The sequence below is a fragment of the Penicillium concentricum genome (genome assembly GCF_028827145.1).
Source record: "Penicillium concentricum strain IBT 3081 chromosome Unknown utg000002l_segment0_segment0, whole genome shotgun sequence".
NCBI classification, from domain to species: Eukaryota; Fungi; Ascomycota; class Eurotiomycetes; order Eurotiales; family Aspergillaceae; genus Penicillium; species Penicillium concentricum.
Window position 1 is genome coordinate 3,285,913 of NW_026622755.1, and position 21,625 is coordinate 3,307,537.

At 48.6% G+C, this 21,625-nt stretch overlaps 8 protein-coding genes across 8 annotated transcripts; 3 read left to right on the plus strand and 5 right to left on the minus strand.

Moving 5' to 3' along the window:
* Positions 1 to 1,337: 1,337 nt before the first annotated feature.
* Positions 1,338 to 2,770, plus strand: bgt2 (GPI-anchored beta-1,3-endoglucanase EglC; the record flags this gene model as incomplete). The annotated part of the gene is made up of 2 exons (XM_056722576.1): positions 1,338 to 2,156; positions 2,210 to 2,770. The coding sequence occupies 2 exons, from the start codon at positions 1,338 to 1,340 to the stop codon at positions 2,768 to 2,770; spliced, it is 1,380 nt and encodes a 459-aa protein (XP_056578826.1).
* A 2,213-nt stretch (positions 2,771 to 4,983) lies between these two features.
* Positions 4,984 to 6,837, plus strand: N7517_004847 (putative autophagy protein (Atg22); the record flags this gene model as incomplete). Its single annotated transcript, XM_056722577.1, has 6 exons — positions 4,984 to 5,123; positions 5,174 to 5,208; positions 5,256 to 6,011; positions 6,076 to 6,200; positions 6,254 to 6,415; positions 6,469 to 6,837. 6 exons carry the CDS (start codon positions 4,984 to 4,986, stop codon positions 6,835 to 6,837), a joined length of 1,587 nt encoding a protein of 528 aa, XP_056578827.1.
* A 493-nt stretch (positions 6,838 to 7,330) lies between these two features.
* Positions 7,331 to 8,531, minus strand: N7517_004848 (KRR1 small subunit processome component; the record flags this gene model as incomplete). The annotated part of the gene is made up of 2 exons (XM_056722578.1): positions 8,462 to 8,531; positions 7,331 to 8,392 (listed from the first exon to the last, which is right to left on the minus strand). Exons 1-2 carry the CDS (start codon positions 8,519 to 8,521, stop codon positions 7,331 to 7,333), a joined length of 1,122 nt encoding a protein of 373 aa, XP_056578828.1. The 5' UTR covers positions 8,522 to 8,531.
* A 2,131-nt stretch (positions 8,532 to 10,662) lies between these two features.
* On the minus strand, positions 10,663 to 12,052 carry N7517_004849 (class I SAM-dependent methyltransferase; the record flags this gene model as incomplete). The annotated part of the gene is made up of 7 exons (XM_056722579.1): positions 10,663 to 10,844; positions 10,897 to 11,135; positions 11,223 to 11,344; positions 11,530 to 11,595; positions 11,651 to 11,812; positions 11,863 to 11,983; positions 12,042 to 12,052. 7 exons carry the CDS (start codon positions 12,050 to 12,052, stop codon positions 10,663 to 10,665), a joined length of 903 nt encoding a protein of 300 aa, XP_056578829.1.
* A 3,567-nt stretch (positions 12,053 to 15,619) lies between these two features.
* N7517_004850 (uncharacterized protein) lies at positions 15,620 to 16,586 on the minus strand (the record flags this gene model as incomplete). Its single annotated transcript, XM_056722580.1, has 3 exons — positions 15,620 to 15,828; positions 15,881 to 16,088; positions 16,170 to 16,586. 3 exons carry the CDS (start codon positions 16,584 to 16,586, stop codon positions 15,620 to 15,622), a joined length of 834 nt encoding a protein of 277 aa, XP_056578830.1.
* Positions 16,587 to 16,887: 301 nt separating this feature from the next.
* N7517_004851 (uncharacterized protein) lies at positions 16,888 to 17,073 on the minus strand (the record flags this gene model as incomplete). Its single annotated transcript, XM_056722581.1, has 1 exon — positions 16,888 to 17,073. One exon carries the CDS (start codon positions 17,071 to 17,073, stop codon positions 16,888 to 16,890), a length of 186 nt encoding a protein of 61 aa, XP_056578831.1.
* Positions 17,074 to 17,197: 124 nt separating this feature from the next.
* N7517_004852 (gamma-tubulin-complex subunit SPC97) lies at positions 17,198 to 20,036 on the minus strand (the record flags this gene model as incomplete). Its single annotated transcript, XM_056722582.1, has 4 exons — positions 17,198 to 17,291; positions 17,348 to 17,565; positions 17,614 to 19,598; positions 19,670 to 20,036. 4 exons carry the CDS (start codon positions 20,034 to 20,036, stop codon positions 17,198 to 17,200), a joined length of 2,664 nt encoding a protein of 887 aa, XP_056578832.1.
* A 344-nt stretch (positions 20,037 to 20,380) lies between these two features.
* On the plus strand, positions 20,381 to 21,443 carry pup2 (proteasome core particle subunit alpha 5; the record flags this gene model as incomplete). The annotated part of the gene is made up of 5 exons (XM_056722583.1): positions 20,381 to 20,405; positions 20,461 to 20,473; positions 20,540 to 20,618; positions 20,764 to 21,107; positions 21,164 to 21,443. 5 exons carry the CDS (start codon positions 20,381 to 20,383, stop codon positions 21,441 to 21,443), a joined length of 741 nt encoding a protein of 246 aa, XP_056578833.1.
* Positions 21,444 to 21,625: the final 182 nt, after the last annotated feature.

The window sequence follows — 21,625 nt, forward strand, 5'->3', positions numbered from 1 at the left end:
TCTAGCGGAGTTGCTAAATATAGCACCGCGAAAATACAGAGCCCAATTTTATATACATAGAAAAGGTTAGGTATTTGAAAAGAAGTATAATTACATTCACATTATTGACCCTATCATATGTGCTTTAAATCCAATAATGCACATACATAAGTGTAGACAAGGCGCCAAGTAATGTCATAACGCCACGCTACTTTTTAATCGTCAGCTAGCATTATTGGCACGACAATCGTGAATCCTCACAAAGTCTCCCAAGACAATAACTCTTCCCTACTGACAATTTTCCTTCAGCCCGTCGCCTACATTCAAAATATCAATACCCTCAAGCTTCAACAATACCGACAGGGCCAAAGTCGCCGGGTAAAACATTAAGCTGCGCTTACCTCGAACGTGAAGTTTATTTTTTTTGTTCATCTTGGGAAGAAGTATGAACAGTCACTATCGACTTGACAAAATGATACGGATTAGTCTGAACTATGATGTACTTTAATATGATTGGATCTAAATGAAATACAGAGTAAGGAGTCATTTGCCTATGTTAAAATGACGACTACGCGATTGCATACAGAAAATTAAACATCCGAGACATTGACATCTACAAAGAACTCCGTAGACTACGACGTAATGATGCCCCCTACGGGTCGATCGTTAATCGAGGGTTGAGCTTAAAAAGGGGTTGGCTAATAATAGACAGTATAGGGGAGATTAACTGTAAACCCCTGATGGAACATTGAACTTTTCAAAGTTGGAATTGGATTGGGTCATGCAACACGCGATCCACCATGTCTCTGTCATATTCTGTGCACAGGGTCTCCTTAGGGAGTATCCGTACCTGAATTGTCTTGACCCACTACCTATACTTTACCAAATGCAATTAAATGAAATCTTCGGTTGGGTTTAACGAAGAAACCCTTTGTTTTCAGCCGGATACAAATATCCGGGGAGATCAAATCGAAAACAGCCTCGGGATCCATGGATACATCATGCCCCACAGCTCATGCATATTTTTGGAATCAATCAACTCACGGCTCAACCAATCGGAGGGTTTAAATTAGAATTAAAGTGGGCAAGCAAACGTGTTCGGACCCACAAAATCCACAGAACTACGCTGTGGCGGAATCTAGACTGAATTTTCATGGCTGGAACCTTGCTTTCGGTCTTCAGAGGGCTTTGGGTCTACAGAAGGCTTTAGAAGGGCTACCTTTCTTCCGTTTGCATTTTTTTTCACTTCCACTTTCACCTTCACTTTTTATTTTCATCTCTTATCAAAACTTCCCTGGCTACATTCTTTTATTCCAGGTTTTCTTTTACTTCTACTATCACTCGTTAAAACATTCAATATGCGTTCCGCTCAGTTCCTTGCCCTTGCGATGGCTGTCGCCACCTCTGAGGCCGTCTCTCAGGGTTTTAACTACGGTGCCCTCAAGGTCGATGGTAGCCTCAAGACCCAAAGCGACTTCGAGACCGAGTTCTCAACCGCTAAGAACCTTGTTGGAACCGATCATGGTTTCACCAGTGCCCGTCTGTACACCATGATTCAGGGTGGCACCACCAACGGCCCCATCGAGGCCATCCCCGCTGCTATCAAGGAGAAGACCACTCTTCTCCTTGGTCTCTGGGCTTCCGGTGGTGACATGAGCAACGAGATTGCTGCCCTCACAACCGCCATCTCCACCTACGGCGATGCCTTCACTGACCTTGTCGTCGGTATCTCCGTCGGCAGCGAGGACCTTTACCGTAACTCCGTCATCGGTGTCAAGTCCAACGCCGGTCCCGGTGTCGAGCCCGCTGAGCTCGCTGACTACATCAACCAGGTCCGCTCCGCCATCTCCGGTACTTCCCTGAGCGGTGCCCCCATCGGCCACGTCGACACCTGGAACTCATGGACCAACGGCTCTAACGCGGCCGTCGTCGAGGCCGTCGATTGGCTCGGTTTCGATGGATACCCCTACTACGAGAACACCGACCCCAACTCCATCGACGACGCCAAGGCCCTCTTCAACAAGGGTGTTGAGAAGACCAAGGCTATCGCCGGTGGAAAGGAGGTCTGGATCACCGAGACTGGCTGGCCCACTTCTGGCGCCACTGAGAACCTCGCTGTCGCCAGCATCCCCAACGCTAAGCAGTACTGGGACGAGGTTGCCTGCCCTCTTTTGGGTGTTACCAACACCTGGTGGTACATTCTTGAGGATGCTGGTACTACCGCCCCCAGCTTCGGTGTCACTGGTTCTTCCACCGACACCACCCCCTGTACGACCTGAGCTGCAAGGCCTCTACATCTTCCAGCTCTGCTGCCGGTTCTTCTAGCACCTCGGCCTCCGGCCTCTCTTCCGCCGCTTCTGCTACCTCCACTGCCTCTGCTGGCTCTGGTTCCGGCTCTGGATCCTCTGGCTCTGGTTCCGGCTCTGGCTCCTCCGGCTCTGGCTCCTCCGGCTCTGGTTCCTCCGGCTCTGGCTCCGGCTCTGGTTCCGCCAGCTCCTCCGTCGGTCCTTCCTCCGCAGCTGTGACCGGTGGCACCCGCCCCTCCACCAAGCCCAAGTCCAAGAGCGCTTCTGCCTCTGCTTCCGCTTTCGCCACTAGCTCCGGCTCTGGTTCTTCCCCTGCTGCCACCGGTGGCAGCAACCTCGGCTCCGGCAACTCTGGCTCCGGCGCTGGCTCCGACTCTTCTTCCCCCTCCGCCTCCCCCAGCCTCCCCGCCAGCTCTGCCACCCGTGTCGCCGGCTCTGCTGCCGGTGCTCTGGTGATTGCTCTCGCTCTTGCTTTCACTTTCTAAGCATGTCAATTTTTCTGGGTTCGGAGTGATTGGTTGGATGATACTCACTCACCTTGGTCATTAGATGGTCGGTGATCGGCTGATTTTATGTAATATTTTCTTACTTTTGTTTATGTGTTTTCCATGTACTCTTTAAAACTCACTATGTATAGACTTATTGGTTTATCATATGGTTTCCTCATACGTTATATCAAAACTAAAATTTTGAAAACTAAAACTTCCAAGTCCATCTCGCAACATCATTAGGTCCAAGTAGTCTTGTTTAATTCGCTTAGTGATGCGATATGCGAGCTCTTGAAGATACACTGCAGCCATATTCTATATTTCAACCAGCCTCTAGGTCCCCATACCAATATAGCTCATACCGCTGACGACCCTATTCTCAAATACAACAATCTATTCACCAACTCAATGCCCTTTCGACGAGAATGTACGCCATGGCTATAAGTTCGTGAAGCGTTGGATTTTTCCGTTTCGAAGTTTCTTGGTTCAACAACTCTCAATCTACCTCATATTACAACCGTACACTTCGACGTGGTCATCTCTGTAGGCCTCACTCAAAAACACCATTGGACATGACGAGAAAACGCCTGAACCGCTATCTGGAACATTCTTCCCACTCGGGGCAACTCTGCCGACTGTTTGGCCTAACACTGTCATTTGGTGTCAGACTCCACATCATCAGTCTGCAACATCTAGTATACAACCTCGCCAAGGGCCATTCTGGCTTTCGCAGCTCAAGTAGCAGGGCCAAGTGATATACCCTGGGATTCCGTTAAATGTTTTTGTCGAGATCAGTGAACCAATATTTGACCGTAGATTGTCGATTTAGGATGCAATGCGAAGTGCTGCGGCTACTATAGAATCAGCAGCTTGGTCACCGAGTGCTCTGCTATATACTACAAGTGAGCACTCACAGCTTAGTTCATGGCAACTTCCAGATTGCTCATCGGTTTTATGGTCGGGATATATAAATAGGGAGAATAAACCAACGGCTCTGGATATTCAGGGCTCAAATAGAGTTAATTTCCCGAGACATGGAGCAATAGTGTCATAGGGACAGGATTCCCTAGCAGAAACACATAGGAAGTCTGGAAGAATTGAAGGTTGGTATGACTGGTACTAGGAAGTAAAGGGACCTGCCAAGTTGATTGAGAAGGACAGGCTTATATAAATAGGGGTTAAGTCCCGGGGAGAAAAGAAGTTAGTGAAATGGGAAGCTTTTATACCCAAGGAAGAAGCGTTCTCTTTGAGTCAAAGTACAGTACTAACCTTATTCTCAAATAAGTTTGGCAAACTTCACATCTACAGTGAGTTATTATCTTTCTATTCTTACTTTTAATTTAAGATAGGGGAAAGAAAAAGAAAATCGAAAAAAATAGGTGAGCAGCGACCGCGGATCGAACGCGGGACAACAAGATTTGCAATCTTGCATTCTACCACTGAATTACCGCTGCGGGTTATGGTATAATGCACCGAAAATAGACTATATCAAGCAAGCCAAGTGTTTCCTAAATGAGTTTTTTAACTATTTTGTTATCAAAACTTAGGATTCCATATAAAATACCATCCATTTTGAGCTTTTCTTGATCACTTTCCCTTTCCAGTCCTTGGAATTGGATAGACTGGGCTAATTTCACCATCGGCTTTGCAATTGAACCAATTCCGAGAGCTGAGATTTCATGGCATGGCCACTTGGCACAGTTATTCAGTCAATGATTCCTTTTGCACTTCCTCTTTATAACTGTAAACTACCCATATTTACCATTGCTTCGCAGGACACAAGCACCGACAGATAATTTCGTAATCTAAGTCACTAATCCACTGCAACTCAGTTAGTGCCTCGCACGGCAGTCCGAAACCACTTCAGATTTTCCCATAGTAAATATTGACACTTTCTAATAGTCTTTTTAGTCTTTTTTCGGGTATTTCTTGGCCTGAGGCATTAGGCTATTTAAAAGCCACCAAAGCCACCAAAGCCACCGAATGCGGAAGTTGAGAAATCCGTCGATCTGATAGGACGAGAGGAAGTAGTCAAGCACTCACTAAACCCTACACGATATAGTCCCAGTACCAAATCCAGTTTATCGCGATCGACACTTTTTATTGCACTGCGACTGGCTCTTTTCAAGGTTTAATACGGGCTTATCGTTTAACTCCCATCCCGTCGTTTTTTTTTTCTTTTTTGTCATTCTCATCTATTCTCTTCAGTCATGGATCGAGATCAGCAGAAAGACGTCCTCTCCACTGTGGAGGTGGATGGTCCCCAAGACAAGATCGACCAGCCGATTGCACCAGATCAATTCGACGAGAGATACCGCACTACCCAGATGGAAATTTGGGCCTATTATGCGTGCGTGGATCGTTGAATCGTCCCTGTGCGGAAACTAAACACCACTGCAGCTATTACATTGGGAATAATGGCTTGTCACTGTTCAGTGGGTCCGCATTTTAATCTTAGTTCACAGAAGCTGACCCGTTCTAGACTTCGCGCCAACTGCCTTTCAAAACTTGCTCTACCAAGCAGCCCCTGACGATGGACTACTCGACTTTATAGGCAGACCCCGCACGGTCAACAGCATCGTGCTTCTGTCGAATGGAATCTCCTTCGCGATCCAAGTCGTGGTATTCCTGATAATCGGCAGTTTCGCCGATTTCGGTTATTGGCGACCCAACATCTTGATAGCGCTATCGATTATTGCCTACGCCGTCGGCTTTGGCTGGTTAGGTGTTCATACTTCGGAAAAATGGCATGTCGCAGTCGGTCTGTATATGGTCGGTTTGATCGCCTATCAAACTACACTCACGTTCTGGACCGCTGCGTTCCCGGGCCTGGCGCGCAATTCCATCGAAATGAAGGAAAAGGCGGACGCTTATGTGGCGGGGACGATTACTCGGGATGAATATGACTATGCGGACACCATGATGCGCAGCAAACTAGCCAATGTCGCTTTCTATGTTCAGTCCGTCGCGGAAATCTTTATTCTGGCGATTATTGTCGGAATCATGTTCGGGTTGAAGGTTAATGATAGCGAGAGCAATAACAACTGGGGACTGAGTGTGCTGATTGCTTTCGTCTCTGGTGTGTGGTTGCTTGTCTCGATTCCGTGGTTTGTGCTTGAGAAACGTCGTCCGGGTCAAGATCCTGGGAAACGATCCATTCTTATTGCAGGCATGTGGCAGTTGTGGCATGCTATGAAACAGATTTGGCATTTGAAGCAGAGTCTGCTCTATCTTATTGGTAAGATTTTGTGTTCTACTGTGTCTGTTGTTTGGTTATTGGGTGCTAACAGTGTTGGCAATAGGTTATTTCTTACTTGGAGACTCTCTCAACACTACTGTGACTGTTATTGGAACTTTGCAGAATAGTATCGTTGCTTATAATACCCTGGAACTGACATACCTGCTTATTGTTGGTATTGCTGCGCAGGTGAGCTTTAATTTCCTGAGCGATTTTGTTACAAACTGACAATTCTCTCTCAGGCGGTTGGCATATACGCATTTTGGACAATCCAGCAACGCTTCAGGCTGGGAACCAAAACCATGTTCAACACCATTGCCATTGGAATCATCCTACTTGATGGCTGGGGCATGATCGGTATCTGGACCGACAAGTTCGGCTTCCACAATTCATGGGAAGTCTGGGTATGTGAATCATGTCCTACCATATGAGCAGTTATGTCTAATCGATCCTATAGGTCTACCAAGCGTTCTACGGCCTTTTCATCTGCCCATGGTACAGTTACTCACAAATCATGATCTCGGAAGTCACACCACGCGGCCACGAGTTCCTGTTCTTCAGTCTCTTCAGCATCATCGGCAAGACCTCGTCTTTTATTGGTCCCCTCGTCTCAAGCGCAATTATCGATGCGAGTCCGTCGGGCAACGTCTCGACGCCATTCTACTTCTTGTTTGCATTGAGTGTTGTCAGCTTTGGGATTCTTTTCTGGGGTGTTGATTTAAAGAAGAGCCAGGAAGAGCAGGAGAGGTTCTTGTTGGATAAGTTGCGGCACTTGAATTCTAGTACATCTTCGTCTTCTGATGAGGGGACTTCTGCAGCGGTCTGAACTACTGTCTTCAGATATGTCGTGGGAGGTGGACTTGTCTTTGGTGTTTGACTACATAGGAACCGCGGTTTGGAGGATACTCTCATACCCATTCTAATATACATGCCGCGACTGCGATTGGAAATAATGATGTAGAGCGCATACCTACCGAACACAAATATTGGTAGAAAAACCGAGGTGACGAGCCATAGGTTTGAGAGAAAGATATATATAGGATGGAGTCGTCTCAATGGTCTATAGATCGCAAAGCATCTCAACATAGAGCTCAGGCCGGCTTTTTACAAAAGTTACTTCACTCAGACTGGCGAGGTTTGAAGGAAGATCATTGGTATTGAACAATATTTTTTGTAAATGTACACACCAGCTTGGGGCGTACACGGGTTGCAACGTTGCAACGAAGAACCAGGAGACAAGACATTTAAACGCCAGACCTATGCACTGCCATAAGCGCCAATTCCGATACAAGAGACCGATACCACAATCAAAGAGCAGATCATTCCGCATCGGAAGAAGCTTCCTTGGACTTGCTCTTCTTCTTCTTCTTCTTCTCTTTGCGCTCGGCAGCCTCGTCGGCGTCGACATCCTCCTCGGCCTCGCGTTTCCGCTTGCTCTTTTCCTTCTTTTCCTTCTTTTCTTTCTTCTCCTTCTTCTCCTTCTTCTTCAACTTTTCTTCGAGATCGGCCGGCATCGCCTCCTCGGGCGCAATGAAATCCTTCTCGCGCTCGCGCATCTTCTCGTCCCGCTTGATGCGCTGTCGCTCGACAACCTCCTCCTTGTGAACGCGGTCCTTGGCCTCCTTTGACAAGAAGTACTCTCCAGACTCGATCTGTAAATCGACCTTGCTCTTCTCGGGCGCAGGAGGGAAAGGCGTGTACGTCTTCTTCTCCTTGTCGGTGACCTTGAACGGCACGTGGCGCTTGGACAGCGTGCGCTTCTTGAAGTTTGGCAGGAACCGGTCCCAGGACTCTTCCGCCAGCGTCGGGTCCTTGGCGAGCTCGCGCTTGATCATCAACTCCTTGATGTGGTAGATGGGGTGGATGTTTGCCATGCAGTCGTCGATAATGCGTCGCACCTCCTTCAGTCCCTTGAACGGACCCATCACGGCCACTGTGTTACCCTGAACCAGGATATATGTGTCGGTGAGCAGCTCGAGTGCTTTGAGGGTTGAACCGTTGGGGCCGAGAATACGCTGTCGTCGCTTCACGAATCGCTCTTTGTTCCGCACTTGGTTGCGGATCTTGATCACGTCGCATGCCACGCCGTCTTCGAGGATCTTCATCGCTTGTGTCACTGGTACGCTTCGTGCAAGCAGCTTGATCAGATCCCGGGCTTTGATAATCGCTGCTGGGTCGTAGGTCTTCCGCGTCGTCTTCACTGTCATGCTACCCTCAACCAAATCCAGTGTACAGGCGATGCCCTGCTTCTCCAGCGCTCTTGTGATAACTGGCCATGCTTCCTTCAAGTACTGTTCACGGTATTTGGGGAAGAGTGTCATGAAAGACGACTCCTCGGCGAAACTGCCCGCGGCATTGTGTTCGGGTTTGAATTCTTCGATCTGTTGCGAGGATCCGTCAGTAAGGATTTTTCAATGAGAAAAAGAAAGCAGTTGTGTGTGTTGGCTTACTCTCCACTTATCGATATCATCTGTATCCCAGGCCTTCTCCTTATTGTGTGTTGAAGGCATCTTGTTGGTGACTTTGATCGCAAGGGAAAAAGAATTGGCGACTGTTCCGGAGCTCAAATGAAAATCCGCGCCAACTTTTTTCCTCCCCGCTTTCCCCGATTGGGTAGAACTTGGTGCCTGGTATTGCAGGCACCAACACATCTAGATCGGGTCCAGCCTGTGCGTATCGTCCTCTTGGCTAGCTCTACCCTAATATTTCGCTGTGTATATACAAAGGTGGCTAAGAATAGTTGAAGTTGGGGGCCAAGTATTACCGGCATAGAACAGGGGCAATTTGGTCTCAGGTACTCCGTACATGAATGACAAATGAATTGGAGATTGATTATGGCAAAAGTATTCGGCAATTTTCACCTGTATAAATTCATTGTGGACTTTTCAAGCATCAGTTTTCCATGATTAATCGGTACTAATCGAAGCTGCGAGCTGTCTAGTCTGAGTTCTTCCTCAGAGCCCCTGGAGAGCAATCACTGGGCACGATAGGTGCGGCTCTCGGCTAGGTCTGTGCCCAATGGTCGGCTCAAAGCCACTCCCCAACACACCCATAAAGAGGAGAAAGTGAAGAGTGTGTAGGTGATGCATTGCGAGCTCCTGCAGGTCATTTCAGCAATCGAGATAGTCCATCTCCTTGGGCTAGCGTCTCTCTCGCCCAGGGGCATTCCGAGAGGAACTCTAATAAGACGCCGAGAGACGTTATGACCTCTTCCCGAGTAAGGGAGAAGGGAAGCAACAGATCGACAAGAATACAGCGCTAGTTAGATCCCAATATGCAGCTCTGCTCGTGTAAAATCACAGTTGTTGGTGATTTGGCGGTTGTGATTGGGTACCAGGTACCAAATCCGTGCTGTGGTGCTGGAAACACGGTGGATAGTATGCTGGTTATCAGAGCTCCTGCTGCATAGGGAATACCGGTAAGACATCCGTGCGCAATTCTGGGCGTTTCTGAATGTGAACAGATGCTGTGGCTGTTCATTAAGGCTTGAGGGGAGCTCGCCGCTTGAGGCTATCACTCTCGATATGAGACGAGGGTATGCTTTGAAGATGTGAAAACGCGAAGGTGTGAAGGGCTGAAGGCCTGAGGCTGTGAAGTTGTCAAGTTGGTGTGAACATTCTTACCAGCTGGCATTGACAGTCAAAGCGTACACTTTCTGAGATCACATAGTGTAGATCATGTGTTCCTGAAAATCGGCGGCTCCCTGTCCCGTCAGTTCGGTAAATCCCTCCGGTTTCATCTTCCTTTATGTTCTTCATATTTTGTCACTTCATGATAATGACCGGGCGACCAGGTGAATCTCGGAGCGTGATGGGGTCGAACACATCCTTCTCTAAAGGGTAAGGTCGGATCGGGAGCCAACGGTGTCGGGTATCGTGCACTGGGCACGATCTCAACAGCTTAATCTGCACCCCCAAGCCTCCTGCTCTCAAAACCTCTCCTGCTTCGTTTTACTACCATTCTGTCTAGCAGTCAACTAAAAATCCAACTCAACCTATGTAGTGACAGCGATGCCTCGACCCCGAGTTTCATTCACCTCCGCTTTCCTACCGCGTTTAGTAAGAATTCAACAGCGACCCATCTCGAGTGGATACGAGGCTCTTTAAAGCCGAGACTTGATCCATGTGAGCTGCATGTTGGAATTGCTGGCTTTCGGAGAAACAGTGATGCACACGGTGGGCTATGAGCATCCTCTCACTCCACTCGCCGCTGAGTCCCACTCGTTCTTTGTGCGACCATGCAGTCCTCTTTCGATTAATCACGCCGAGACTCCCAGCTCTCCAGTGGACTCCAGCAAACCTACAGCGACGGTTATCGATACAGATCCCCATTGCATTACAGACGGCAAAAGGAAAGAACTGGTGCAACCAAAAAAGCTCTAACCATCGTTCCGCTAATGCGATATGATTATGCAAAAGGGATGCGAAGAGCAGAACCGCAAAACCTGTACAATATTCTGGATGTGGAATTAGGGAGGGATGGCATCGACAACTGGCCCACTTGGCCTGTGAGTCCTTTCCCGCAAGAGGTTGCCCCTATTGAGCCATCACGCCTGCCGATTTGCCCAGACCAATGCCTTCATGGCTTTCTACCAATGCACACATATCTACTCTGTCAGCCTTTGTGTCTCGGTTTCAGATTGGAACAATGCCTACAGTGGGAAATATGCCTTCAGTGCGGGGTCTGCCGCCTCTTGCTGCGCTTGGTCCACCAAAGAGTTGAAGGTGTCCGGGGACATATGCAAGCGTTGAGTCAATGGGTATAGTGCAAGTGATCTGAGAAGTTGCTGCATGTTTGCACGACTGTGTCGGCCGATGTCTCGCATCCGTTGATCTGCATTGAGTCAATCAGTCTAATTCGTTTCGTTGGGTGGCCAAGAACCTACCAGTCGACCACGCAGACAGAGGAAGAGCAATCATCTTCGTATCCACCTCGACAAAACCCGCCTCAGTCATGAGAGTCCTCAGCTTCGATCCGATCCGAAGATCTTTCCTGTCCTCCAGAGCACGCAGGTATTGTGTGCTCCACCTCCTCAGGGCATGCTCATCAGTGATTGAGCCGTTGTCAGATTGCACATTGAAGTATATTTCCACCATTTGGACCCAACCTCCTGGCTTCAGGACCCTTGACGACCGCCGATGTTAGTTCTGGGGTTTCAGTTGGAGAACGCAGGAGTAACGGCAAGGTCAACCTGCTTTGGAGGATTCGCACCTGACTATGTCACGAAGATAGGTTGGCCATCGGGATCGGTTGATGCCGGTCGCAAGGAGTCTAGAGTGGACAAGATCGAAATGGTTTGCAGGAAAGGTGAAACGGCGGTTCAAGTCATCGACCTATTCAGCACATGTTAGCGCCTGCTTTTCAGGAGGTTACACACCTGAACAGGACTGTTTTCCAAGATTGACGGATCACACAAAGGTCCCGAAGCACAAGACATGGGTCAGAGGCAGTGTGACAGCCTTCTCATGGTGTAAACCACACCGGCCCGCATGGTGAGATGTGAGACAGGTTGACTTACCTGGAGCCATAGGTTGTCAGGCATATCATCTGGACTCATGTGAGGGGCAATGTCTACACCAATGACCTATGAACCACCAAATATTAGGATGTTGCCGGGCGCAATTAAAGGGACACGTTACTTCGCAATCGGGATTCTGCTCAGCAACATCAACCGCCCAGGATGCGGATCCATGCCCACAGTCGAGAACTCTTTCCAGTCGACGGATCGGTGGGAAGATCAGACGATTATCGAAAATTCTTTGGAAAACTTGTTGCAGGCCTTCGAGTCGTTGTGCTTCTTCCTAGTTCAGCTGTCAGTGAGAAAACAACGATGAAACGCTGGGCATCTTACCTCATCGACTGGTCCAAAGTACGTACGATGGTCGATCGAATATTTCTGATACTCACGACCCTGAACCGTGACCGTATCGAGATATTCACGGTCTAATTCTATCGTCTGTGAATCTGGATCCCTGGAGGTCATCGTCAGTTGCCCTCGGCCCGAAAGAACAACAGGGGGAACTAGCATACACCATTGTCATCCTGAATCAAGTGGTGTTGTGGACGAAGCGAGCTGGTATATCCTGGTTTGTCTGGACCAGGGCGGGGTTGAATCCTCCGAGTCCAAGATCTTGCTTCAAATCACAATATCGAAAAAGGAGTGAAATTTTATGTGCTGAGAGTTTCGTGGGAGCGATCGGGTGCCACTTGGAGACGTCGGCGGCGCCCTCGGAGAAGATGGCCGCTCACGCGAGAATCATTCGCCCTTGGGCGTCTGCTCGCGAAGGCTGTATGGAGGGGCTTCCAATTATACAAAGGACGTACTAAAATGTACGAACGGGGAAGCCCAAACGGTCCACCCAATCGAATTGCCTCTCTCTCAAAGACACTGGATAAGGGAATCAATTTGTGAAGACACGGGGTGCTTAACGGTCGAAGATTTAGCACGGATGGGGCTTGCGTGGGTGGTAACCAAATGCGATCAATGCGGACTTCTAAGTCCCCTCCGGATCGTTCATGTGGTTCCTTGGGGCCAACTCCGAAACCCTTCCTCACATCCTTGCTAGCGGGACTACTCGAGATGACCTGAGACGCTCCACGCAGGAGGCTCTTGTTTCTACTCTAGAACACTGTTACGTCAACCAGGGGGCCTGAAGAAAGAAAAAAATGCGGGTCAGTTGAGCCGAAGAGTGATTCACGAATAATTCCGGACGATTGCCACCATAATGGGGTAAGTATCAGAATAGATACTCGTTTCCGCTGCTTAAAGCTAAGCTAACGAACCTTGAAATTAGGCGGTGCCGTTCAACTAATGCACAGTTCGCCGTCTCGCATGGGACCTACTTTCCTGGAGGGTCCAAGGGCGCCCGATGGTGTGGATCGAGTACGAATCCGGCCACACTGGGTCTGACTGGGATCTCCCCCCGTCAAAGAATCGTTGCAAGGCTAAGCATAGGTAATTCCTGGACTGTCAGCGATTAAAGTCTACAGAAAATTGAATCGCACCCAACTCCGGCTGCTCACCATCAGTCCACGAGTGTCTAGGGATTCACCAGTGAATGATGTAAACAAGGACCCGGTGAAGAATGGAAGAAAACAAACCCATCAATCGAACCGCATTATACAGCATTTCGCCATGATGTTGAAACGATGACAATGCAACCGTTGTGCGACGTGGAAAACCATACAGAGAAAAGAAGATTTGAGGAGTCGGTGATAGAGCAGATTGAGGTGAAAAAAAGGCCGGGTTGGAATTTACAACCCTTGCGTATGTACTTTGTACGGGCCAAAGGAGCCCTGCATTGCCGATTCCAAATGCATGGCAAGGGATCACCGCCGTTCCCGCTGTCACTTGGAAAGAAAAACGAAAAAAAGAAACAGCTGACAAGTTTCCAACATGCTCTAGAGTACGGAGTACTCCGTACCATATCCTCCAATGTGCATGCAGTGTGCCAAGTGGCTTCAGCCCGGTCTCACCAATTGTCTCCAACCCTCAAGTTGAGTGGGGTTCGACGGGCAGGATCAGCAACATCCTCGTTGGGGCATCCATTCCCTCGGGATTTCGGTGGGTTTTGGGTTTGGATTTTATTCTCGCCCCTCTTATTTCACTCTCTCACCGCTTGTCTGGAGAGTTTGGCGTTCCAATGTCCGAGTGGATGAAGATTTGCTACAGGGGGGGGTTAGCCTGTCTCCGGATTCTCCCAAAGACAGAAGTACCATGCTGTTTTGCCCCTCCATTTTCCGGATATCTCTCCTATTTGCCTCTTGTATAGCGGTTTGCCTTGTGACATGATGCATATGGGTCGAGTGGGCAGCGGGAAAGATATACCGCCCGTGTGAATAATGTGGATATTATTCTTTGCCTTTGAGAGAAGGTACTCCGTTTATTGTACTCCGTACGGAGTATGCGATTACAACGATGTCAGTACAATATAGTATCCACACCGGTCTCCGAATCCACCGAGAAAATGCCTTTGAAATTATCCCCAAACCACCTGATACCTAGCTCCTGATTTTTTTTCTCAATTCTCCGAGGGGATCGGGTCCCACTCCATGGCCGCATCAATCTCAGATGCAAGGATCTGGTGCTTGGGGTTGCAGGTTATGCCCAAGACTGCATAGTACTTCTCACATCACAGCTAAGATATGATTATACAATGATAAATCAGGCAAGTGACTTTCTAATACAAAAGGCGGGTCCATTTTCATCTAGAACAATGGGCTCTTAAGTTCAATAGCAAAAGTCTCTCAAGTAAGGAAAAGAAGGTCCCCAGGGTGTATATATTGTACTCCGTACCCATAGTATATACGATCCGTACTGTCGGGATTTCGACAGGGCTTACCCGTCCCCCTCAAAACCCAGCGCCATGGTTCGTCTCGGGTAAGGGGGCCACCCATCCTTTTTGGTTTCAACTTCGAGTCTCTACATCTACTTACTATGCACAATATAGTATAGAGTAGTTTTTATATCGCTCTGATATAAGGAAATATATACCTTGTCGGAATATAACGGGTAATATAGGTCATTGATTACTTTTCCTTAGCGTATTCAACAGCCCCTCAGTTCTCCATATACACACACCGACTCAGCCTCGCCCGGTTTACAGTGAAACATAGTAAGATGAAAGAGAAGATAACCACTTGCTTGCTGAATATGTGTCTTCTTTGTCTACTAATACGGATCACTCCCTCGATTCTGCCATACGCATGGGTTCGTATATATATATTCACTTACGTAGTGTAGTGTCTTGGTACTACCCAAGATACTACCAACAAGTCCCATTGCATGATGATCGGCAAATGCTTCGGCATAGAACTACACATGAAACCCACTATTGAACTATATATTACGGCATGACAAATATCTGCTAGAACATCCACGTATAACTTACAATTCCTTCACCCCCTTCTCACTTCGTAATTTTAGGTTGCCGCGAAGGAGTCCTGATAAAAGGCACTCCTACTACATCCTCGGTTCAAATTGACACTAATAGATGATAGTAGTCTGTTTCATATCTATAGGGCCAATCTAGGGCATTCGCTCTAATGGTTAGTTTTGAGCACCTTGAATGTAGAAGCAAGCCTTTCTTATTTATATTTTAGTTTGCAAAGGCGAAGATGTTGATATCAGATTTGGCCTTTTCTATTTGCACCTTGTACAATGAAAAATTGTATGGAAATAATCAAAATGAGGAATCACAAGAGAGGGCTACAAGAGAGGATTGGTTATATAAATCATACCAAAAGAGAAACGAGAAGTATAGCAGATCACTGTTGGGCTTCAGTGAGGGTATATAGAGAGAAGTGAGACATTACTCCATACCTACAATATGGATAACAGAATGTATCCGTATTCTCTATACTCGGAAGTGGTATGTAGTCCCAATAACGCAGGTATACTTACGATCCGTACGTCATTAATCGGGAAAGTATTGTCGCCATTGCCCATATAAAAGCATAGATTTCCATTAATAAATCGAAGAGTGGGGTATATAAAGCTACACAGAGAACAGAAAGAAACCAAGCACAACGCATACACCAGAAGAATGCATCCACCTTAGAACAGTACCCCTTCAAGCATAAGGTCAGTACAAAAAGCACTCGCTGACCTACCGCACATCCTCCCTCCCCGTCATAAACTCGACACCTGCCGAAACAATCTGCATAACGATCTCGATCTCCGCTTCCGTCCGCGGCGCATAGATCAAAACATACTCCGCCGGGATATCAGGCCTCGTGCCTAGCGAAAGAAACGTCATCGCAGGTGCACCCGAGAAAGCATGACGCTGGCCCCAACCAGCCTCAATAATCTTGATGCCTAGAAATCAAGGTCAGCACACACATCTCCAACAAACAAGAGAAAAACATACAATCAGCAGGCGCAAGAAGCACATGAACCGAGTGATCATTTCCCGAATGAACATGCGCAATCTCACGCTTCATAGTTTCCGCAATCCCAAAGACAGGAATATGATCCGCAACAAAGAGCCCATCCGCATGTCGTTCGAGATTCGACTTCTGAAATTTAACGAGATGATAATTCCGATGTCCGAACGCACTGAACGCAATCCGGAATTTCTATCAAAACATAAATCAGTAAATAGCTCTTCAATCCCATCTTCCCTTTCCCAAAAAGAAAAAAAAGGACACACAACATACCTCCATAACAGCCTCATCTGGTACCTGCGTCAACTGCCGCTGCGGTACAACATGCGGTCCGATAACAGGTCTCTCTTCCCCACGTCGACTCCCCAGCTGTTCCTCGGATAAAGATAAAAATCCATCATTTCCCTTCCCGTGACCCTCAGCTGCCGCAATGCGTCTCACGTACTCGTCCGTGCTGAACATCTCGCGTCCGAACGGCTGGAACAGAGCGCGCACGAGAACCCATCCTAGCGCGTTATTCGGGATCCCGCCCGGGCCGTAGGATTTGAAGAGTTTGTAGTCGCGGTAAGCGGCGGGGAGGATGAGGGTTGAGACGACTAGTGCTGCGGCGCTGAGGGCCAGTGTTAGGCGGTCTTGGGCTGTGTGGGGGTGGAATTGGCGGAGGACGGAGGTGAGGCTTGTTATTGGCATGTTTGTGATGTTTGTATGGATTGTATACAGGGTCTTCGAGATTGGAGGGTTTTGTATTTGGCTTTTTAACTAACTGAGAGAGAATCTCTTGGAATTAAATAAAAATGGCTATCTAGTAAGGCCGGATTTGGGGGCTGACGTGAGAAATGGCTTGCTGACGCGATCCCGAGGAATTCGCGTGCCTCCGGTTCTTTTTCAGTTAGGGCTATATATACAAACTTCACATTGTAATGGGTTTCGTTTCGCTATGCTACTCGTATTATCATTAATTCCGACGTCTGGCATGACTCGGTTCATGGGTCTAGGTACAATAATCTGGCGGATATCCACGGCCCCACAGGCGAGGCTTGATAGAGTGATATAGCCCGTTTGGATCCCATTTTGGAGGGTCCGGTGACTCAGTGCTGCGGTGTTCGGCAATCCGAAGTTCGAAGTTCATGGCATGTGTCTCGACGTCACCGACTTTCAGGTGGCAGCTAGCAAACATTATGGGCCAGAAGCGCTTTGCTTCTGCCCATAGCCAGAGCATCCAACCGCATCTCTGTCGTGGGTTGATTATGTTGATAACGATATCAATGTATAAAAGACACAGGGCAAGGGATTGCAAGCCTTCAATCCTCTTTACTCTCCTCTCGGCTTATGGAGGTCAATGAGTGTGCAAGCTTCAGGAGCACCACACTCTCCGTTGCGGCGAAGTAGTTCAAGCTGTATAGTTGTGTTAGAACACATAAGTGATGTAAATGTCTAATAATGTAACTCACCTGTCCATCAAAATCCGGAGATGGCGCGAGAAATGGTCCTCGTAGCGTTTTAGTGTGTCCTCGAGTTTTCCAATCCGCGTTGGATCATAGCCTCTGGCATCTGCCCCTGGGACTTTGCCTCCAGCCAAGTCGGGATCAGCCGAAGCCAAGGCCCGCGAAAGTGAAGCTGCAGTCCAGGAAGCAAACATGGTGCAGCATGTCACCAGTTTCGAATGGATCTATATAGTTATTAGTATGAATACCATCGCCAGTGTGAAGAAACGTACCTTCAATAGTTTGGCCTGTGTGAGCATGCACTCCTTCAAACATGTATCTAAGAAATCCACATGATCTTGCATCAACTCATCAACCGTCCGGTTGGCCTGCTTCAAGTCATTTTCCTCCACCTCCGACGCATCGGCGTGAACGCTGTTGACACGATCCATCAAACCCACCCAATTGGGCTCAATGACCTCAGCCGTACAAAAGTATAAAAGCTGCTGGACAAACACTAGCATCTTCGCGCGAAGGTTCCACGCCCGCCGTTTCCATATCTCAAGCCGTCGATCGGAGGATTTATGGCGCCAGCTGGTGGTCTTGTTCTGGTCAGCCCAGGACGTGACCAGTAACGTCTCAAGATGGCGCAGCGATAGAAGGTGGCGGAAAATAAGTTGGTACCGCAAAACAGTTTTGCGGCTGATGACCAGTGACAGAGGGAACGGAACCGAATAGTCCAGCTCAAGCGCATCGAATCCAAGAATATCTTTATCCTCCTCGGCGGAATGGACAGCAGAGACTTGTTGTTTCTCCGCCTCTGCGCCCTCTTGGTTGACCCCTGAAACATTCACGACTTGCATCAGCCACTTCGTGAGGCCGATCTTGTTCATTCGCACCTTAACATCTTCCTTGAACGGGTCTAGTGCTGCAACACTGCCAGGTTGTCGAAGGACAATATCCAATAGTGACTGGAGCTTGCCTTCGTTGACGGCACGTGCCGGTTTTCGTAGCTCGGAAGCACCAAGTTCGAGGAAGTAGGAAAAGAAATCGGAGCGATCCAGGAAGAAGTAATGTTTCAGGGAGCGGAATCGAGTGGTGAGGGAGTTTTTTGTGACAAGAAGATTCAACAAGGAAGCATTGGCGTAGGTGTAGGCGGAGTTCACATTGTCCAGGAAGCGTGGATCATCGAGCGTCTTCGGGACATCTTTGACCTCTTTGCTGACGTCGACACCACCACATTCACGCACCACGTTGAGATATTTTCCAGCCAGCAGAACTTTATCCTGCACGCTCTTCAGCTGAGGCGGAACCTCGTGTTCTCGAATTGTGTAACGTTTCTCCCAATATTCATCCGTGTAGTCCTCCTCGAGTTTCTCGCGTTTGATCCATTTTTGTTCTTTGACCAGGAACTCGGCATGGGGATCCTTGATACCACCGTGGTGTAACCATTCGTTCAACATGGCCATGTAGGGCCTACTGGCGTCACGCAGTAAGCTCTGAAGCAGGGTCTTGGTGATTGGATCGCCTGAGAATGAAGCCAGACGCCCCGTTAGGAGTCCGAGAATATTGCCTCCTTTGCACATTTTCTTGCGGGCCATAGACCCTGGTACTAAGTCTCCCCCTTCTTTGAGTTGTTCAAGTATATTGTCAACATCCTCATCGAAGTCGTCAATCGACTCCTCGAGTTCTTCGTCTAGAAGGCCATTTTTGAGCAACAGTTCTTGGCCCATCGAATATAACTGGGCTAGACATTGACTGGTGGGCATTGTGTGGAGATGAAGAAGGTGCAAAGTAAATGTGGGATTGTTCAGCAGCTGGCCTTCCAGCTGGGCGATGAGGATCAGGTAATCTTTGAGAAGCTTTCGAATAGATGCGCACAGCGAGTGACTAACAGCACCACACTCAGCGCGGCTTTGTATTTCCACAAAGGCCTCCATGGCACTGTAATGTGTCGCCATTTTCAACATGGACTGGATGAGATCACGGAGGGTTGGATCCAGGCCCGGGGCTATCTGGAAGACTGGCCCCGTGAGGCGGTCTTTCTCGATCGATGGGTCGTATGAGCTAGCGTAGTGAACATATTGACCTTCAAATCCCATGAACACGAACAGCAGGTCCTCCAAGATCGCTTCTTCCTGGGCATCGGGCGAGAGCTCTCGGAGTGGCCGAGGATGAAGCGCTTGCGGAACGGTTGAAGCTAGAGGGGGAACTGATACGCGGCATGCGAGAGGAGCTGTCGAGTGAGGAATCAATGATGCTTGGGGGTTCCATGGTGCTGTAAAGGAAAAATCATGGTCAGCAAATCTATTGCACTCCACGACAAACTGCGGCGCAGGGATCACTCACAATCAGCCGGGTCCTTCTCCCCAGTTCGGGCACTAGGATTTGCCTCATCAAGTTGTGCAAGTTTTCTAGGCCGAGTCTTATCCCAATCGCCTCTGTTGGCCGCACTGATAGATTCCTTAACAGGGTTCACAGGGTTCCTTCGCATTGCCTTTTCCCGTGATGTTATCACTATCCGTTCTGGGCGCTTCTCCGGCATGCTCTTCTGGTCTCGGGATACTCTGTGTTTCTGACTCGAGGTGCTGTGGCGCAAAGGATCCTTGTTCTCGACCTGTAGCGGCGACTGTCCGCGAGTTTCGGAATCGACGCGATTGGAGACGGCGCGGGGTCGTGAAGCGCTCATATACGCGGCGCGGTCATTGGCAGACATAATCCCGCGAGGCCGACGTGTAAATCATGCAGCATAGGAGATTGAAAGGCACAAAATCGACGATTGAGCAACAAAAATAGAGAACCAATGTATATGAGGAGAAGATGCAAGTATCCAAACAACTCCACTTTGGCTTGGGCATAACAGCCTGCCTCAGGCACAAAGGCATCAACCAGGCACCTCACCTCTTGCGTACGTCGAGAGCTTCCCTTCCCGAGCTTCACTCAGACACCCTCCTCTGCTCCTCTTCCGTTCCAACTGATTCCCTCCTCCATCGTGATTCTATATTGTCTCATTGCTTCTTTTTTTTGACAAGTCTCCCCCATCCCATCAGATAATTCAATATGTTCATTGCACGATCAGAATATGGTAAGCTTCGTCAGGGTCTCCCCTCACCGCGGAATCAACTAACAGCTCTGGATAGACCGTGGAATCAAGTACGTTCTCCGAATTTAATCTACGTCTTCAGATAGACCTGCAGCCTGACAATATTTCCTCCGCAGCACCTTCTCCCCCGAAGGTCGTTTGTTCCAGGTCGAATACTCTCTTGAAGCTATCAAACTAGGCTCCACCGCCATCGGAGTATGTCATACCTCGCAGTTCCTCTTTGCTCTAAGATTCCACAGAAGGCCTCGAATCGCCAGAGCGAGCGATCTTCGTACTTTTATCGGAGCGCAAAGCAAAGCATAACGCGAATATGGAACCGTCCTTTCTAACAGTTATCTAGGTAGCAACCTCCGAAGGTGTAATCCTCGGTGTTGAGAAGCGCGTCACATCCACACTGCTCGAAGCATCGTCCGTCGAGAAGATTGTCGAAATTGATCAGCACATCGGCTGTGCCATGTCCGGTCTCCAGGCAGATGCCCGCAACTTGGTTGAACACGCCCGCGTCGAGTGCCAAAACCACGCCTTCCACTATGCTGAGCCTTTGCGGGTCGAGAGCACTACGCAGGCAATTTGCGATTTGGCTCTGCGATTCGGTGAGAGCGGTGATGACGAGGAGAGTGTCATGAGCAGACCGTTTGGTGTTGCTCTGTTAATCGCTGGTTATGATGAGGATGGGCCCCAACTGTAAGATATGCAGTTCCTTTCGTCTGATATCTTTACTGACTGCTTTTCTTTGTTAGATACCACGCTGAACCGTCCGGCACATTCTACCGGTATGACGCCAAGGCCATCGGCTCGGGAAGCGAAGGCGCACAGGCGGAGCTGCAGAATGAATACCATCGGTCTTTGACTCTAGCAGAGGCCGAGACGTTGGTCCTCAAGACGCTGAAGCAGGTCATGGAGGAGAAGCTCGATTCGAAGAATGTCCAGCTGGCCAGTGTCACCAAGGAGAAGGGTTTCCGTATCTACAACGACGAGGAAATGGGCCACGCTGTCACACAGCTGGGAGGCAACCAATGAGGGCGATTAGGGTCGAAGATATCTCTTGAAGGGGCTCCTTGGACTTGATTTGGAGGCTAGTATCTATGTCGGGAGCAATAGAAAAATAATGACGATGCCGTCCAACGTTTACATGCTGGCCTAGCTACTTTGTATTTCATGTAGTTAGCAACCTAGAGATGGTCCATGAAACTAGTGGTCAT